The sequence below is a fragment of the Pteropus medius genome, unplaced genomic scaffold, assembly GCF_902729225.1.
Source record: "Pteropus medius unplaced genomic scaffold, Ma_sr-lr_union100, whole genome shotgun sequence".
In the NCBI taxonomy this organism is placed as follows: Eukaryota; Metazoa; Chordata; class Mammalia; order Chiroptera; family Pteropodidae; genus Pteropus; species Pteropus medius.
The window spans coordinates 3,866,166-3,883,873 of NW_024349800.1; the positions used below are offsets into that span (position 1 = coordinate 3,866,166).

Consider the following 17,708-nt stretch of genomic DNA (forward strand, 5'->3'; position numbering starts at 1 on the left):
GCTTAGATATAAAAGAATACATACTCTATGATTCCTAAATCTTTATAAAGATCAAAACAGGCAATAGCTATGTATTGACTTAGAAGTTAGAGTAATAGTTACTTTTGAAGGAGGTGGTTAATAACTGGAAGAAGCCATGAGACAACCTTCTTTAAGATTTGTATACTTGCCTTTGTGTCTGCTTTACTTGAGTAAAAATAGTTACTTAAAAAAAAAATGAGTTATAGCTTGTCCCCAGAGAGAGAATGGTTATACTTCCTTATCCAGGTGGTCAGTCTATATAGTACAAATTGGCTTCCTAACTACTGACTGAGGTGTGGTTTCATGGAATGTAAGTTCAGATGAAGAGAAGGGTGACCAAAAGAACGCATGCATGCCTTAGAGGTTCTTTTTAATGTCTTGTGAGCTCTTTTTCTTCCTTAAATTCTGACAAATTTAAGATTCATTTGTTAGAATTATTTATGTGCAATGTGATTGTTATATAAAATTCACCTAGAAAGAAATCACAGCCTATTCAGCCTTCAGCCTCTACACAATTAGACAAAGGAAGCATATATGGATATGTTCAAAATCTCAAAGTTTAAGGCCATCCCCCAAGGTGTCAGGCAGGCATAATTACAATGAATTGAATTCTCTCCAACTGGGTTTGCTGAAATTCTTATGTGAGCTCTTTCTTTTCTTTCCTTAAAAAAAAAAAAAAAAAAAAAAAAATCTGGGGCCTGACACCAGGAGTAGCTGTTTCCCATCTGTCGAAGTTCTCTGCTTCAGGGACCGCACCATGCAGGGGGTTAGAGATATCACTCACAGCATCATCTTCGAAGTGAAGCTTCCAGAAATGGCATTTAGCCCAGGTAATTTGCCAGTCTTTGAGAATGCTTATAATTATCATTTATCAGAAACTGAATCAGGTTTAACTTTCCTTTCATCCTTTCACAATATCAGCAGAAGGGAGAGAAAAGTACAATTCCTACCTCTTTGCCAATGGAACACCTCCCTTGAACTGAGGGCAGCACTGCTATTCAGACAGGAACAAAGGCAAAGATTGTCCCAAGAAAATTTCTTCCAGGCAGGTTTTTCAATTTTAAGAATTTTTTTCTCCCTCTAGTTTTGTTTGTTTTTGCTTAAGACAAAATCTTTATTCCTGACACTTCTTAAATGAAGAATGAAGTATTAATGCATTTACATACTTATTTGTTACAAACTTAAAGTTGTTTGTGGACCTTTTCTCCACACAGTAAACCAGTGAGCAAAAGTGCCGTTTCTCCTTCCACATTAACGTTCTTCACTTGGTCCTATGTGGTAGACATCACTTATTAATCCCCTTTCATAAATTAGGAAACTTAGGCTCAGAGACATTTTACATGGGTATGTGTATGTGTGTGTGTGTATATATATGTGCATATACACACACACATTTATATTTATACATAGGTCACAGAGAACATATATGGAAGTTTGAGTAAATAAAGTTGCTAATCGTTCTCACCTCATGGAGTATCCCTTATGAGGAATCTGTATCCTGAGTAAAAGACAGTGCAATGTCTGGCATGTTATAGGTGCTTCATAAATGCTAATTTATGTTAATTTCCTATCTCACACTAAGCCCAGCACTCCAAAATTATCCCTCAGATTGTTGTGACTTACATGCTTTCCAGAGTACTTTCACATACATTGTTTAATATGCTCCTTACAATGTCCACACGGTTCTAAGGCACATTGCATTCTTTAATCCACAGGTCATGTGCCTTAAAGTGTGTGTGGGGTTGGGGGTGTTAAAATCTCTTCTGTGATGTCCTTTCCAGAGTGCAGAAGTCAAAAGGATCCAGGATTGGCACTGATGACATTTTATCAGTGTGTCTTGGCTGCAGCACTGATAAATGTCTTAAATAGACTTCTCAGGTTGACAGAGAACTGCTTGGTTAGGCAAAGGAGGAAGCTGTTTACCTTGTTAGTTTAGAGCCATAAGCAATTCATTGCCTTCTGCTGTCTTTAGATATTTGCATTTGATTTAGCACCCTCTTCTGGCACATTCTAAAATAGCTTTGATGTGTTGTTGACTTACACGCTGCACCTTTGTTTTATTAAGCCACAACTTGAGGATAGTTCTAGGGCAATGAAGTTAACCAACAAGTAATGTCGGCCTGGTGTATAGCTGGCAGGCCACATGCATCTTCCATACTTCACTCAATCCTTCCAACCTCTCTCGGGGAAGGCATTTTTAAGATAAAGTCATTGAATAACTTTTACTCCCCATTCCCAATAATTGCTGATGCTTGATGAAGCTGACAAACCCAGGAAACACTGTACATTGCCATTTGAAAAAGAGGTTTTCAATAGTCCAATAATTCCTTCAATACATCTTTTTTAATGCTTGATATTGAGTGTAGATTATTTCATTTAGGAAAAGCAATTTTTTTTCATGTGACTTATGTTTCCCCTCAGCTATAAATTTTATAATAAATAAAAAATTTTATTGGGTTATTTTATATCAGAATGTGAACTGAAGGTATTAATATGGCAGAACTTTTTAATATTTTTAAGACATCCCATAGTTGCAATGGCAATGGTATAGCAAGTGTAATTTTAAATATCTCACATCTTCTTTTGCTTCTCATGGTGTAGCCAAGCCCACCACTGCTGATACAGAGAATGTTCTGGCAACTGGCTAATGGAGGTAGCAGACACTGCTGAGCGTGGGAGAGCTCTCATTTTAATTCCTGTCTTGGATGTGCTCCTCCTGGTTGCCCAACTGTGGGAAAACAGGTCCTAATTTTCCCCTAAAAAATATTTTCTCATTAATTTGGGGTGTGTCTTATAGATGTAGTTTATATAGAGGCAGGTATGATAGATTAAATATTGTCATATATAGTATTTTTTTCTTTATCAGTAAGTTTAGAGTACATCTAATTTTCTTAGACATTGATATAGCATTTTGAGTACAGAGATCTTTTAATTTCAAATGATATTTTGTTTCTGCCTTATGATTTCCTATCTGTAACCATATAAAGCTTAGGCTAGAGTTATGAATTACAGTACTAGACCGTTCTTATCAAGTTTCTTATACTATGTATTAGAGAAGCATTTTTATTTAATGTAAGAATTATTAAGAAATCAAAATGTGATTTAATAACAGGTCTGAACTTTTTCCCAAAAAAAGAATTTTGAAGTCTTGACTTTTTTAAGAACTCAAATCTATTATATCAGTTTTAGTTTTTCATGATACTAAAAATAGAACTACACCAGAGGCCTGAGTTAAAATGAGAAGAGACATTTGTTTTCTGGCTTCTTGCTGAGAATGATACCCCCAGCCAAACTGGGGCCAAGTGGCTTTCAAGGATAATTGGCCCCATGGTTTTCCACTGGTCATCCTATCTCATCTTTTCACAAAGAAAATATTGTGTAAATGAAATCAACACCTCCTAGGTCCCATAATTATATTAAGCAAAACTATTTTTAAAAAAATAAAGGTCAAAAGCTAAAAAGTTCCCAAGAAAAGGAAAATAGAGGTGTTGATAGAAATCTAAAAGTAGCAGAATGGCCAAAGTACACCAATGTACAATTAGAAACAAAATTTCTCCCAGTAGCTCCATACATCTTAACTCTTAAGTCAAGGAATTTCTGTTTCTTCAGAGACTTATTCAAGGCAGCCATTGGAGGGGGTGCTGGAAGGGTAAGTTGTGGCTTGGTGGATTCCCTGTGAAGGAGTCGAGGGATTTAGGGAGAAAGAGACTAAAGTCCTAGGATGTGGGGAGTATAAGAGAGTGGCTACACCCCTTTAGCACTTTTCCACTAAGGATGCCACATTTCCATTAAGGTGAGGAGGTAGCAGGAATATTCTACAAAGCAACTGAGGTTTTTAATAGGATTTTGCAATATTAGAATAGAGCCGCATTTCCTTGAATGTGTTACCAGTGAAGAAGGGAGATACTGAGAAAGCCAGGTAAATTTGGGAAACACAAAGCCAAATCAGATAAAGTGGTTCCTTTACTGCAGGCTTCTCAGAGCTTTTATCTTCCTCATATGTGACATGAATCTCCATCTTTAGTTGGTGGTAGGGAGTGGATAGAGAACATAGATATGGGTCTAGAGGCATTTCCCACATCTGGTTAGCCTCAGGATCCTTATCCTCTCAGAGCATTGCGTGGGGCACGCATTGAGAACTAATAGAGCTGGAATTACAGAGGCACCTGGAGCAGAGGTTAAAAGAGATAAGTCAGAGAAGGGGAAAATCTGAATGAATAAAGGTGAACTTAAATGAGAGGGCATCTTAACAGAGGGACAGTCCTCTTGGACTGTGATCTGCCCACAGGTAGTACACAATGATGGAGTTGAGCAGCTGAGCAGAGGGACATAATAAGAAGGAGGAACAGAAGAGACGTACTGTTCACATTCCAATGGTAACTTCAACAGAAGCTGTGCTGCCATCACACCAGCCTGTCTCCTGAGATAGTGAACCCTCCACAGGGTTATACCAATCCCAAATATGATTGTCTTTATATGAGCAACTTGCAGTAACTGCAGAAGTAAAAGCAACTCAGGCCAGCCTTGAGGGCTATATGAGAAGTCCCTCTACAGGGAGACTATGCTTGGATCTGCTGGCCTCTAAACAAGATAACTAGTAGCCGAGAAGATAGGCAACTGAGGCAAGGAGGTGCACATTAAGGCTCGAGAACCTCTTTGAGAAAGATGTGCACTAAAAACTTATCAATGAATGGGCCACCTTGCTGCTTATTTGTTTTTATTCCCGTCTCCCTCATTACACTTGTTTTATTTGTCTTAAGATTGTCCCAAAGCAGTTGGATGGGAAAAGAACCAGAAAGGAGGCATGGGACCAAGGATGGTGAACCTCAGTGAATGTATGGACCCTAAAAGGTATATTTTGAAAGGTATTTTCTCCAATGGGGCTTTTGCACACACTAGGCTCTGTCAGGCCAATGGCATTGCACAGGTTAGTGCAGGTGGTGCTATTCACATGAACAGCGAGTATTATTACACTCTTTGCTGCCTAACTCTTAATTTAAGTTTGGTTGTGGGAATTAGCATTGGTGATAGTTGCCCCAAAGGGCACACAGTTCACCTGTTCATCTAGACATTCTAAATTTTGTTCTTGCTTCAATCTCAGACTTTTGGACCTGTAGACCTGTACCATGTTTTAGTCCTTTATTCATTTCCCTTTAGTTTTGTCCTATTAGCCTACATTGAAGGACATTTAAGAAATATTTCACAGAAACCAGTATTGTATTTAAGGGAGGGTATAAGTGCATCCTTTATTGAGGGGAATTAGAAAACATTTCTCTGTTTTCAGTATTAGGAAATACTTTTCAGCAGCTGGTGTGTTTTTATCTATAGATTCAATGACTCCTATTACCAGCCATGCTTCCTTTTTCATATTGGCTGCTAGGAGCTCAGTATCAAATGCGTAGCCGATCACTAGCAATTGCAGAGGACTACGATGGCATGCATTCTGTACAGTAACCTTTTTCCTCTCCACTTACTCTCGTTTCATCTTGTTTTCTCTTTGATCCTGATTTCCTAGTATTTATTTCTTGTTTTCTCATACAGCTACTTCTTATCTAAAAAGGACAAGATCAGGGCATAAACGAGTGATTGACCGAATAGATAAATAATTCTCTCATTTTCAGGTTAGCTGAGTCATCAGTGGATCTAAATCTCAAATTGATGTGTTGGAGATTGGTGCCTACTTTGGACTTAGACAAAGTCGTGTCTGCCAAATGTCTGCTGCTTGGAGCCGGCACCCTGGGTTGTAATGTAGCTAGGACACTGATGGTAAGTTTGTGGGGGCTGAATGGCACTTTTAAAGTTGTGGCTTTTCTTCTATTTTACTATACCTGATTGCCTTCCATCTCCTAGATGCCCCTTCTCCTCTCTCCCTCTCCCCTGTCTGCCCTCCCTCTTCTCTCTTCCTTTTTTCTTTCCTCAATGTCTTTTTAATTATAAAAGGAATACATGTTTTTATTATAAGGTAGGAACAGAAAGTTTCCCTCCACCTCTACCCCAAGTCCCATTTCCGAGAATTAAGCAAACTTCATTGATTAGTATGCAGTGTATCTTTCCCTGAAGTTAGCGTAGACATACAGATGTTTGTTGAACATTTGTTGTCTTTGCCTTTACTTATTTATTTATTTTTTCAAAAATTGGAACATAGCATACTATCTATAGTAGATTTTTGTTTTTGACTTAATAGAACAATAATTGTGGCTCTCTTCCTATATATTTCATGTTATATATACATAGTAGTTTGGTGTATGACTATGTCCTCTGTTTATTTCATCAATTTCAGCATATCTTTCATTTAGAAATGCTGATGAAATGAACATTTTTAGACTTATATCTTTACATATTTATAGGATTTTTTTTTTTTTTAGGAAAATAGCCCTAGAAGTAGAATTGCTATATTGGAGAAAATGTTCAATTTATATTTACATATATTTTTCCCCAAAACTAAGTTACTTTTCAAAAGTATTATACTAGTCTGTACTCCTAGAAATATGTGAGAAACAGAGCTTTTTAATTTGCATTTCTTTAATTAGTGAGGGTGAGTCTTTTATTTCTTTCGTGAATTTTATTTCTTCTATTCATGTCCTTTGGGTTGTTTCTTTTATTGAGTTGGAGCTTTTTTAATTATGAATATTAACATTTTTTCTGTTATATGATGCAAATTTTTTTTCTCAACTTAGTTAAGGTATATTTAGCCATACAAAAGTTTTTTTTAATTTTATGTGATTAAATATGACAGTTTTTTCCTTTGTGGTTTACAGAACTCTTGTTTTTATGTATAGATCTTTATCAATGTGGAATTTATTTTTGTTATATGATGAGAGGCAAAGATCTAACTTATTTTTCACAAAGCAGATAGTCATTTGTTTTAATGGCATTTATTCAATAATAAAAATCATAATTTTTCTACATCTATCAAATACAAAATCCCCTTATACCTTAGTCTCTTTATGGGTTCTCTGTTTTCTTCTGTTGTTCTATTAGTTTATTCCTGCATTCCTACTCACAGTTTTAATTGAAATGATAATGAATTTATAGGTAAATTGGGAAGGATTGTCATCTTTACAATATTGATCCTTAGTTCCAGAGGCATTGTATTCCTCTTCAACTATTGAGAACATCTTTCTCTTTCTGTAGTGTTGTCTTTATGAAGGTCTCACACCTGTCTTATACAGTTTATTTCTACATATTTTATGATTTTTGTTCTTTTAGGAATATTTTATCCCATTAAATTTTCCATCTGACTATTACTGGAATATAAGGAAGATAGTGAGTTTTCAATATTTGTCTTCTATCTAGCTATCTTTCTAAGTTCTCTTAATTATAATAGTTTTTCACTAGATTCTTTTGAATTTTGTAGGTTGATAAGTATTCTTCACCAATATTTATATCTCTATATTTTTTCCTTGTCTTACAGAATTGACTATGACTCCATAGTAATGTTGGAGGAATAGCAGTGAAAGTTGGCATCCTTGTTTTGTTACTGACTTTGATGAGAAACCTCTTATTTTTACCTTTAATTTTTCTTTTTGATATTGGTTTCTGCTAAGTGCTTTTTTTATAAGTTAAGGAAGTTGATTTCTATTTCTAGCTTACTGTGAGTTCATGTCAGAAATAATTGTTGAGCTTTATCAAATACATTTATCAAGCTAATCAAAGCAAATCTAATTTAATTGAGCATTCCTAGAATATACCCTGTTTGTTCACGGCATCTTATTCAAATATACACCTGGATTCAAATGGTAATGTTTTATTTACAATTTTTACATCTGTATTCATAACTCAAGTTAGTCTATAGTAATATTTTTCTTTGTGATGTCTTTGTATATGTTGCAGCTGTTATGCTAGCTTTATAAAATAAACTTAAAACTTTCTGCCTTTTTCTGTGCACCAGAACAGTTTAACTATATGTCTTATGTGTTCCTTGATGGTAAAATTCAGTTACAAATCCAGCTGGGCCAGGTGCCTTTTGGAATTGTGTTATTGGTGGGGGAAGGGCATCTGGGAACTTTTACAAATGTTTTTATATTGATTGACTTTTTAGACTTTATGCCACTTTTGAGTCACTTTAGTCTTGTTGTTTTCCTAGAAAATCCATTTCATCCAAATTTAGAAATTAATTGACATAAAATGCCTATTGTATTTTCTTCTTTTAAATCTTACCTTTTTAAAATCTTTCCACATTTTTAATGTCCTATTTTTATGTTTTTTCCTTTTTTCTCTATTTCAGACTAGCCAGAGAGGCTTGTCTATTTTATCAGTTTTTCAGAGAAGTAGGTCCTTAATTTATTAGTTCTATAATTTTTTTCTTTCAGATTCATTAATATCTTTTATCTTTACTAATTTTTCTCTCTTTTCGTGGAATATATTTTATTGTTATTTTCCTAGCTTCTAGAATTAGATGCTTATGTTTTCTTAACATTTTTTAAAATTACAAAGTCAGTATGGACCTATTACAGAAAATTTCTAAAGTATAAAAGTTATTAAGCAGGAGAAGAAGGTACCCATTTTCCTATAACTTCTTTGCCTACTTCCTTTCAATGTTTATTTAATATATATTTTAAAACTTTATTTAATGTATAATACTGTCCCCTGTTTTTATCAATGAACATTGTAAACACTTTCCCATGACATTAAAAAAGATGCTTATTAGGCCTTTTTAAAGGCTTTAGAATATGCCTTCTTGTATAATGAAACAATTTACTGACACATTCCCTTAATGTTAAGTATTAATATTAATTCCAATTATTTACATAAGTATAAATTTTTACATAACTATAAATTATGTTGCAGAGAACATCTTTGTCAGTATTTTAGATTATTTCCTAGGAGAGATTGCTAAATGTATTTCCTTAGGATAGATTGCTGAAAGTAGGTCGGAGGATGTGAACATTTTAAAGACTCTAGAAACATTGCAAATTGCTTCCCAGAAAAATTATACCAGTTTACATTCTCAACCAGTAAAACAGGTTTCTCACTACCACGTCCTCACCAGCATTGTGTGTTGTAATTTTTTAATCTTTGCAGATTAGCCATTTAAACTGTGTAGCATTCCAGGAAGCCAAAAGTTAAGTGTGAAAGTCTACCTGCATGTGACTAACCTATGGCATGTTTATAATTTATCTGGCATTCTTCTCACTGCCCAGCATGCTCCTAGACTGCCTTCCTTGTTATCCACTCAGCATTGCGTTAAGGAATGCAAAAATACTTCAGAAATAAATATTTCCAAACCAAGCACAAGTGACTTTTAAATTTTCCATACCTTTATTCCCCGTCCATTGTAGATTACTTAGCTGGTGAAAGTCACTGATAAAACTGGATGAGCAGATCAAAAAGTTACCAGTGGGCCTCAGAATAAACAGCCAGTCTAAACTAGGCTTTTAAAAGGATGGATTCTGGCCTGAGTTTCTCAACCCTGTTAACAAATCTTGGGTCTTCATTGATTGTCTCCCTAGAATCATCAGTCTAATTGATGGATATTGAAATAAGAGAGCAGAAGCTTAGCTTTATAGCTAATCATGTTAGAGCTTCTCTTAGATCATTATACTTATTTATGATATACTGAAATACACATACCACCACCTCAACCACCCCCCCCGGCCCCCAAAGTTGGCATCTTCATTTGCTTCCAACGCTAAGGATCTCATTCCTTCCCTACTATTAACTAGATTTATGACCTTAGGTGAGTCACTTATCTTTTCTGGGCTTTAGTTTCCATATCTGTTAAACAAAATAATAGGACTAAGGATTTTAGAGATCCTATCTAACTTTAAAATTGTGTGGTTTTATAAGACTTTATAGGAGATGTAATTGAAGTATATGAAATCATGAAAACTATTCCTGAGAATATAAATTCTAGATTATTAAGGCTTTTGCCTCTTGGAGAAATAATACAAAATTTTCTGCAGTGTTAAGCAGTGGGAAATAACTTGTAAATCATTTCTCTGAGGAGTTAATTCAGGTTTTAAGTGAGTTTTAAGATGAACTGTTATTTATACTTAATTATTCCTAAGGGAAAGCAAAGATATTGGAGGGTATTGCTAATTCTTTTAAGACAGCAACATAGACAGTTCTTATGAGACTCACCTCAAAATCTTTTTTCTGGTGCCACTGTCAAGCATAACGAATTATTAGAGCCACTCTGACATTTCTTACAAGAAACCAGGCACTGAGTATATAATTACTTTTTCTTTTAAAAGAAGTTGCTATTCTGTTTATCAAAACAGAATTTGCACAATTCAGTTTCCAAAGTTTCCTGTATTTTGAGGTTCCTAAGCTGCTCCAAAGCAAAACCCCTTTAGAGATTTCAAGAGAGACACACTGTGAAACGTTCATCAGAAACATATCATGATCAACTGTTTTTATACAGGGGTGGGGCGTCAGACACATCACATTTGTGGACAATGCCAAGATCTCCTACTCCAATCCTGTGAGGCAGCCTCTCTATGAATTCGAAGATTGCCTAGCAGGTGGCAAGGCCAAGGCCCTGGCTGCAGCAGACCGGCTCCAGAGAATATTCCCCGGAGTGGTATGTTAAAGTTGTCTCCTATGTCTTTAATGTTTAAGTCTTGGGGAATGAGGCCCTGTGGTATTGGTGAAAGACAGTCAGACATCTGTCACTTAACTGCCAGGCCCTCATCATGTGGCTGAACCTCTGTTCCCTCATCTCAGAGATATGGATTAAAACACAAAACAAAATCTCATATATTATTGTAAAAATTAAATGAAGAGTGTATGAAAAATGTTTTGTAAGTTACAGAGCATTATCTGACTTTAAGTAGAGGAATTTGGGGGTATGTATTTTTATGTCCTGCCTTGTTCCAAAGGGATTTATCGTGGCTCAGATGAAGGATATTATTTTTTCTTTATCACCAGTATGTAAAGATACTTAGAATAGGTTTATGAAATTAAATTGAATAAAAGTCTGTGCAGAAGAAAGGTTGAGCTAAATATTTAGCTTTTTACTCTAGCTGCTTCATATTTTTTAGTTGGATCATTTACTTGAAAACACCAGATAATAAGAGACAAGTCATTCAGCTCATTTGATTCAAAATCTTGCCAGGTTTTTTTAAGGTCTATCCAGTAAACGAGATTCTGTATCTTGCATGCTTAATCAATTTATCTGACAGAGGTTAGATTAGGTATCTCTGAAGCATCTGCTCATACTTAAAGTGCCACAAGAAGCTCTCAGCCCTCACTAAAAAAAAAAAAGCTTGCTTTCTCAAAGTTCTGTTTAGTCACTCATTATTCATTCATTTTAGAAATCTTTGCTTTAGAGGTAACTTTTTTTGTTCATACGAACAAAACTAGTGTACCTGAGGAAGGTTGTTTATTGGATTTAATTCAGTAGTATGGATTGAGCACCCACTATGTATCCAGCAAGGTGCTGAATGCCAAAAGAAATAATAAATTACAACCCTGTCATTGAGGAGGCATATTATTTAGGTTTCTGCTGCAACAGTATTGCATATCACACATCCCAAATTATAAATATTTATTTTATGCTTACAGGTCTGCAGGTTGGCTATGATTTAGCTGCTGAGCTAGGCTGGATTCCAGGCTTCGAGTCAGGTTCCAGTCTGCTCTATATGTCATTATTTCAAAATCTAGATTCAAGGAGCAAACAGCCATCTGGTCCTGCTCTTATGGTAAAAGGTGGAAATGTAAAAGCATTGGTGAAAACTTTCCATACTTATACCCTGCTTAAAGTCTCAGCTCAGTAATGGCACTGTGCAATGTCCTCCATCTCCATTGCCAGAGTAAGTCATAGGGCCACACTCAAAGTCAATGTGATTGGTCAGTATACTCTGCCTCCCTAGTTGGAGGTCCTGCAAAGTCATATAGCAAAGGACATGGATATAGAATTCTATTAGAGGGAGGCAGTGCGTATTCGAGAAAAATAATCCAGTCTGTCACTGAAAAGTATTATGAACTACCCTTGGGGCCCAGACAAACTTGACTTTGAATCTGAGCTCTGCCATTTTTTTGTTGCCTGAGAGTTTGGCTTGCCCAAATCCTAGCCATTGTCTATGAACCAATGCAATTTCCCCTATTTATTTGTTGTTATTCTATTACTTACTCATTTATCAAATATTTAAGGCCTACTCTGTGTAGGGACTGGGGAATAAGACAAACAAAGTTCCCCCTCACCCACTTGGAGCTTATAATGTAGTGGAGGAGACAGTTGTTAACAACTAATTTCACAAATAATTATAACTGTAATATGTACACAAAGCAGGAGCTCAGTTGCCATGAGAATGTTTAGCAGGAAGCCCTGACCTAGACTAGACTTCTTGAGGAAATTAAATCCTGAAGGATAAGTTAGCTAGACTAAGGGTGGCAGAGCTCTCAGTACAAACAGCTGAGGTGGGAAGCAGCGTGCTGCTTCTGTGGAACTGAAAGAAAACGAGAGTGGCTGAAGCATAGAGGTCAAGAAAGACAGACAAGAGTGTGGGGTAGAAGCAAGGACCAGATCATACTGGGCCTTCGAGATCAAGTGCAGCTTTTCTTGAAAATATCAGCCCACCAGCTTCAAGCCTTTTCTTTAGCACTTACATCATATTACTCTATTTTCCTGATTGGATTATGAAGCCCTTGAGCCCAGGTGCCAGGTCTCTTATACTTTTATCCTTCATGCTATAGAACCCACCAGAGTACTAGTATAATTTATCATATTCATGAAAAGTACTTGGGAAACTGTTTTATGTATTGGTTAACCAGGCATACTCATAAAGAACATTTTCTCTATATGTTCAATTTAGTGTAGTTTTTTCATTGAACAGATACTTAGTCATTACTTTCCTTACATCAGGCCATGGCCAGAAGGCTAGTCCTAAGTGAACAAGACATGAAAAGAACCACTCTGCTATAAATACCATGCCTAATTTTGAGGTTGAATTAATTGAACAGGGAAGAAATCCTGACCTTTAATAAATTAAATAGCTATTTGAAACAACCATTTTCTTTAAGGTAAGGCAAGAAAATGTAGGGTTATGGAGCCACACTAAAGGTTTTTAAACCCACCTCTGGATATCTGCTTCTAACCCTGATGAGTAACTGACATTGAGCTAGTTCTACCATAAACAATTATGCATTTGGGTAAAATATATAAAATGACTCTCTTTAGTCAGTGAACTGTAGTCACTGAAATACTGTGATCCTAGACAGAAAGGAATGAAAGAATGTTTGTCTCAACTTATTGCTTGAAGGTACTTTCTGACCCATGCCAGAGACCATGGGATATTCTTGATCTTGGTGAGCTGAGGATACTGAGATCACAGTTCAGAACAGTTAAAGTGGCTGGAATTTGCAAGGCAGAATATCAGACATGTGGGAGCTGTGCAGAGAGGGAGTTACAAAAAACTGTCTAGGAAGCACCTTGAGTCTTTGACTGAATATCAGGTTGTACATGCTCAGGACATGACTTTGTAAGGCTGGGCAAAAAGCACCACCATTCTGCTGTGAGAATGGAGATACCAGAGCTCCAACAGAGCTGGGGGACATTGGAGTCAAACCTGTCCAGAAGGGAGAGACATCATTGAATACTCTGAGCCCTTAAGCGACACCCCAGTAAGGCCATAGAACTAAACATAAAAGCTAAAACTGCAAAGCAAACAGGAGCAAACAGCTTAGTGATCTTATGATAGGCAAAGATTCCTTGGGACCTAGTAAATACCATAAGTGAGAAAATGGATAACTTGGACTTTATCAAAATCTAAAACTTCTGCTTCTCAAGATGCCATTAAGAGAATGAAAAGGCTGGCCAAAACAGAAAATACAGTAGGTATATTTGGCAAACACCTTTTATCCAGAATATATAAACAACTCCTATCACTCAATAATAAGATGGACAAACCATTTTTTTAAGAGACAGAAGCCTTGGACAGGCACTTATTTCATAGTGGAGGTCTATAAATGGCCAACGAATATGAAAATGCTCAACATCAATAGTCATTAGGGAAATATAAATTAAAACCACAAAGATATATCACTACTCACTAAAACAGCTAAAATTAAAATGACCGACAATGCTAAGTGCTCTTAGGCTATGTGGAGCAACCAGAACTCTTCATAGTTTGCTGATAAAACAACCTCTTTGGAAAGCAGTCTGGAAGTTTCTTGTGAAACTAAAAACACACCTATCTAATGACCCAGAAATTCCACTTTTAGCTATTTACCTAAGAGAAATGAGAATGTACATAGACTAAAATAGCAGTCCCCAACCTTTTTAGCACCAGGGACCAGTGCTCCTATGAGAATCTAATGCCTGATGATCTGAGATGGAGCTGAGACAGTGATGCTAGTGCTGGGGAGCGGCTACAAAGACATATGAAGCTTTGCTTACCTCCTGCTGTGCAGCTCAGTTCCTAACAGGCCACGGACTGGTACCGGTCTACGGCCCTGCACTAAAAGACTTACCCAAGAATGTCCATAGTAGTTTTATTCATAATAGTTAAAATTTAGAAGTAACCCAAATAACTATCAATAAGAAAGCGAATGAACAAATTGAGGTATAGTCACACAACAAAAAGGAACGTATTATTGATACTTAACAATATGGATGAACCTCAAAAGCATTGTGCTGAGCAAAAGAAGCCAAACACAAACAAGTAAATATATACTGCAGAATGCCATTTATATGAGGTTCGAGAACCGGCAAAACTAATCTAGGGTTTAAAAAGTCAGAACAGTGGTTGTCCAGTGCAGGTAGGGAGTAGCAGAGTAGCGGGATTAACTGGGAAGAGACGTAAGAGCACATTCTGGGGTAATGGAAATGTCCTGTATTGTGATAGATGCGTGCAGTGGTTAATCTGCAATTTGTCAAAACACGTTGAACTGTCTGTACACTTGAGATCTGGGTATTTCACTTTCTGTAAGTTATACTTCACCTGAGCTCCACAATTGAATCATCTGGGAGTTTTAGACAATAATGATGGCTGGGCCCACTCTCAGAGATTTCTATTTAAATGGAGTGGAGAAAAGCCTGACATTAGGAAATTTTAAAATTCTGGGTGTTTCTAATGTGCAGCCAAGGTTGAAACCTACTACGTAGAAACTTGCTGAATTCCAGCGTTGGGCATGTGGACCTAAATGGTGGGCCAAGAGCCAGTCCTAAATGTAGGTTTACGGCTGAAATTTTATTGAGCAGAGAATTATTTAGGTTAGTAGAGTGGATGTGAATGAGGATCTGTATTATTCAAAAGGTCAGAATTGGTATTGAGTAATTATGCTTTAATCATCATTAAAATACCTAAATAATACCTTTTTTAATCAAGTTACCGCCATTTAAAATGCTTTGTCAATTGTAATAAGATAGTAAGTTGTTATTACTGTGGTTGTTGTATTTCTTATTGTTTGTTACAGTGTTTGATACATGGTAGGTGCACCATAACGAATGAATGAATGAGGTCCTGAGATTTGTTTTTGTGATGTTCTCGTTAAATTGGACTTGTTTTGAACCTTTCTTCTTTCTAAAGTCCTTTCTGCCTGACATCATTTTCTGCTTTGCTTGCAACTTTTTTCTTTATTCTTTTTTAAATTGTTGCTGTTGTTACTATTGTCCCTTTCTTGAATTCCAGAGATTAGGTTTAAAGTTTAAGATTAGGAGAAAATAGCTCAGTGTTCAAAATAGATTTTCCTTTTTAAGAAGACCTGCTTGCCCTGTCCCTTGAACCATTTTTCCAGTAGGTAAGGGGTTTTGACAAATGAATTGAAAAAGCTGATGTTTTCATATACTTCCTATGGCCAGCTCTAATAAAGAGATTAAGGGTGCAGTTCGTGATTCTAAAACATTTTCTTTTCTGTGGAAAGTTAATGTCTGTGGCTTCATTGACATTCATATGTGACTCGCTGTTAATCTGCCAAGACCCTATGGGGCCATCCAGGGAAAATGGTAAATTACAGAGCTGTTCTAAAGCTCCTGTGAAAAATGTTGAGTCCCCACACTTCATGAAGAGAACCAGGTTACTGGGCAACTTCTTTTGGTTAGGGGATGAGGCTTTGTTTCATTTTAGCACTTCATTACCACATAGCCCTAAGAAGATTAAGGCAAGACTATAAATCATTGTAATCTTAAGTGATTTTTGTTATAACATCCCATTTGGAGATGTTATACACTAAGAAAATGGAGAGGAGGAAAAGTTTGGGGAATAAGTAGAAAGAGAGCTTGGCTGGATGCAGAGGATTTGCCCAGGCAGAAGGCATTTTGGTGAAGTTTTTTTGGCCTCAGATTACAGGAAAGAGCCAAAGATACAGTTTTCCCCAGTGTTTTCCTTGCTTCAGATGGGAAGTGTCCCCTGCCCACTTTGAAACTAGGATTCATATGTCTATGTTTGCTGCTTTATCCAGCCTTAGGGATCCTGGGATAACAGGCCAAGGAGGTCTAGGATGCAGAGGTGAAGAAAGTGGAAGTCATGGTAGCAAAAGGAAAAAGCGTAATCATGCAGAGAGAAATTTCTGGTGCAAGTGACCATGCATACATGCTTTTAGCTATGGGGAGACATGGGCTTTGAGATATCACCTAAACCTCTGCTTCAGACATCCCTATATCTGGGTGTTTCCTTAGAATGCCAGAGGGTTCAACATGAGCATCCCCATGCCTGGACATCCAGTGAACTTCTCCAGTGTCACCCTGGAGCAAGCCCGCAGGGATGTGGAACAACTGGAGCAGCTCATCGATAGCCATGACGTTGTCTTTCTGTTGATGGACACCAGGGAGAGCCGGTGGCTTCCTGCTGTCATTGCTGCGAGCAAGAGAAAGGTACAGTGTGGGGCTCTTGTCTCTGGTTGTGATTCAATGTACCATCACCCTAGAAGGAGGAGTGTCCCCAACCGGCCCTCCCTCCAGAAAAGAGGTACTTTGTATGACTTAGTGACATAATGTTAAAGAGCTTCCACTGCAGACTGTCTCAAAACCATCATCCAACATAATAAGTTTTCCTTTACTGTTTAATTTTTATAACCCTTTGAAGTACTCTATACTAGAAGCGGTACTCACACTAAAATGTAAGCTCCAAGAGAACAAAGGCTTTGTCTTATTCACTACTATTCGGTCTGTGACAACTTCAAGGGCCAACAGTATTGATGGTTAAATAAATCACAATACATACAAGTGATAGAATAATATGCAGCCATTCATGGTTATGTTTTCAAAGAATTTTAATAACATGGAAAATACCACATTGTGTTAAATAGACAAGATATAATATTGTATATATTTTATATCAGTTATGTTTATATGTAAACATTTAAATCTGTGTCTGGGGGTGAGGTAAGAAGAAGTGAGAAATGAAAGGAGAGAATGAGAGAGAAAGGGAGACAGTAACAGGAAGAAATATCTCTAACTATTAATAGTAATGGTTTGAGCTGTGAAATTGTGAGTGATTTTTGTTTTCTGTTAGTTTTTCTTCATTTTTCCAACTTTCTGTATAATCAGAAATTTGGGAGAATAAGTTAAATTACAACTAAGAAAAGTTCTTATAGTATAAATGAAATAAACTGTCCTTAAAAATCTATGTGGAGGGTGAATTATATAGTATGTGAATTATATCTCAATAAAGCTGTTATGAAAAAATCAACATAGGTATGACAGATGATAGCATAATGATGGAAAGAAGGGGTTTGAGAAGTATTGAGACTTAGTTTTATAATCCTACCTCTTACCAGCTAAGTTACTTTGAGCAGGTTATTGA

The 17,708-nt window shown here is 36.5% G+C and overlaps 1 protein-coding gene across 8 annotated transcripts in view; it reads left to right on the forward strand.

Annotated features, from left to right (window-relative positions):
• Positions 1–17,708, forward strand: part of ATG7 (autophagy related 7) — a 220,410-nt gene that overhangs the window by 48,804 nt on the left and 153,898 nt on the right. For all 8 annotated transcript variants that reach the window (XR_005658158.1, XM_039886741.1, XM_039886739.1 and 5 more), the window contains 5 exons: positions 730–851; positions 4,782–4,872; positions 5,643–5,787; positions 10,388–10,546; positions 16,583–16,777. Coding sequence is in view for 7 of the 8 variants with exons in the window: in XM_039886741.1 (XP_039742675.1) it covers positions 730–851; positions 4,782–4,872; positions 5,643–5,787; positions 10,388–10,546; positions 16,583–16,777 (712 nt within the window). In the remaining variant the exon portion in view is untranslated. The remainder of the gene's footprint in view (positions 1–729; positions 852–4,781; positions 4,873–5,642; positions 5,788–10,387; positions 10,547–16,582; positions 16,778–17,708) is intronic.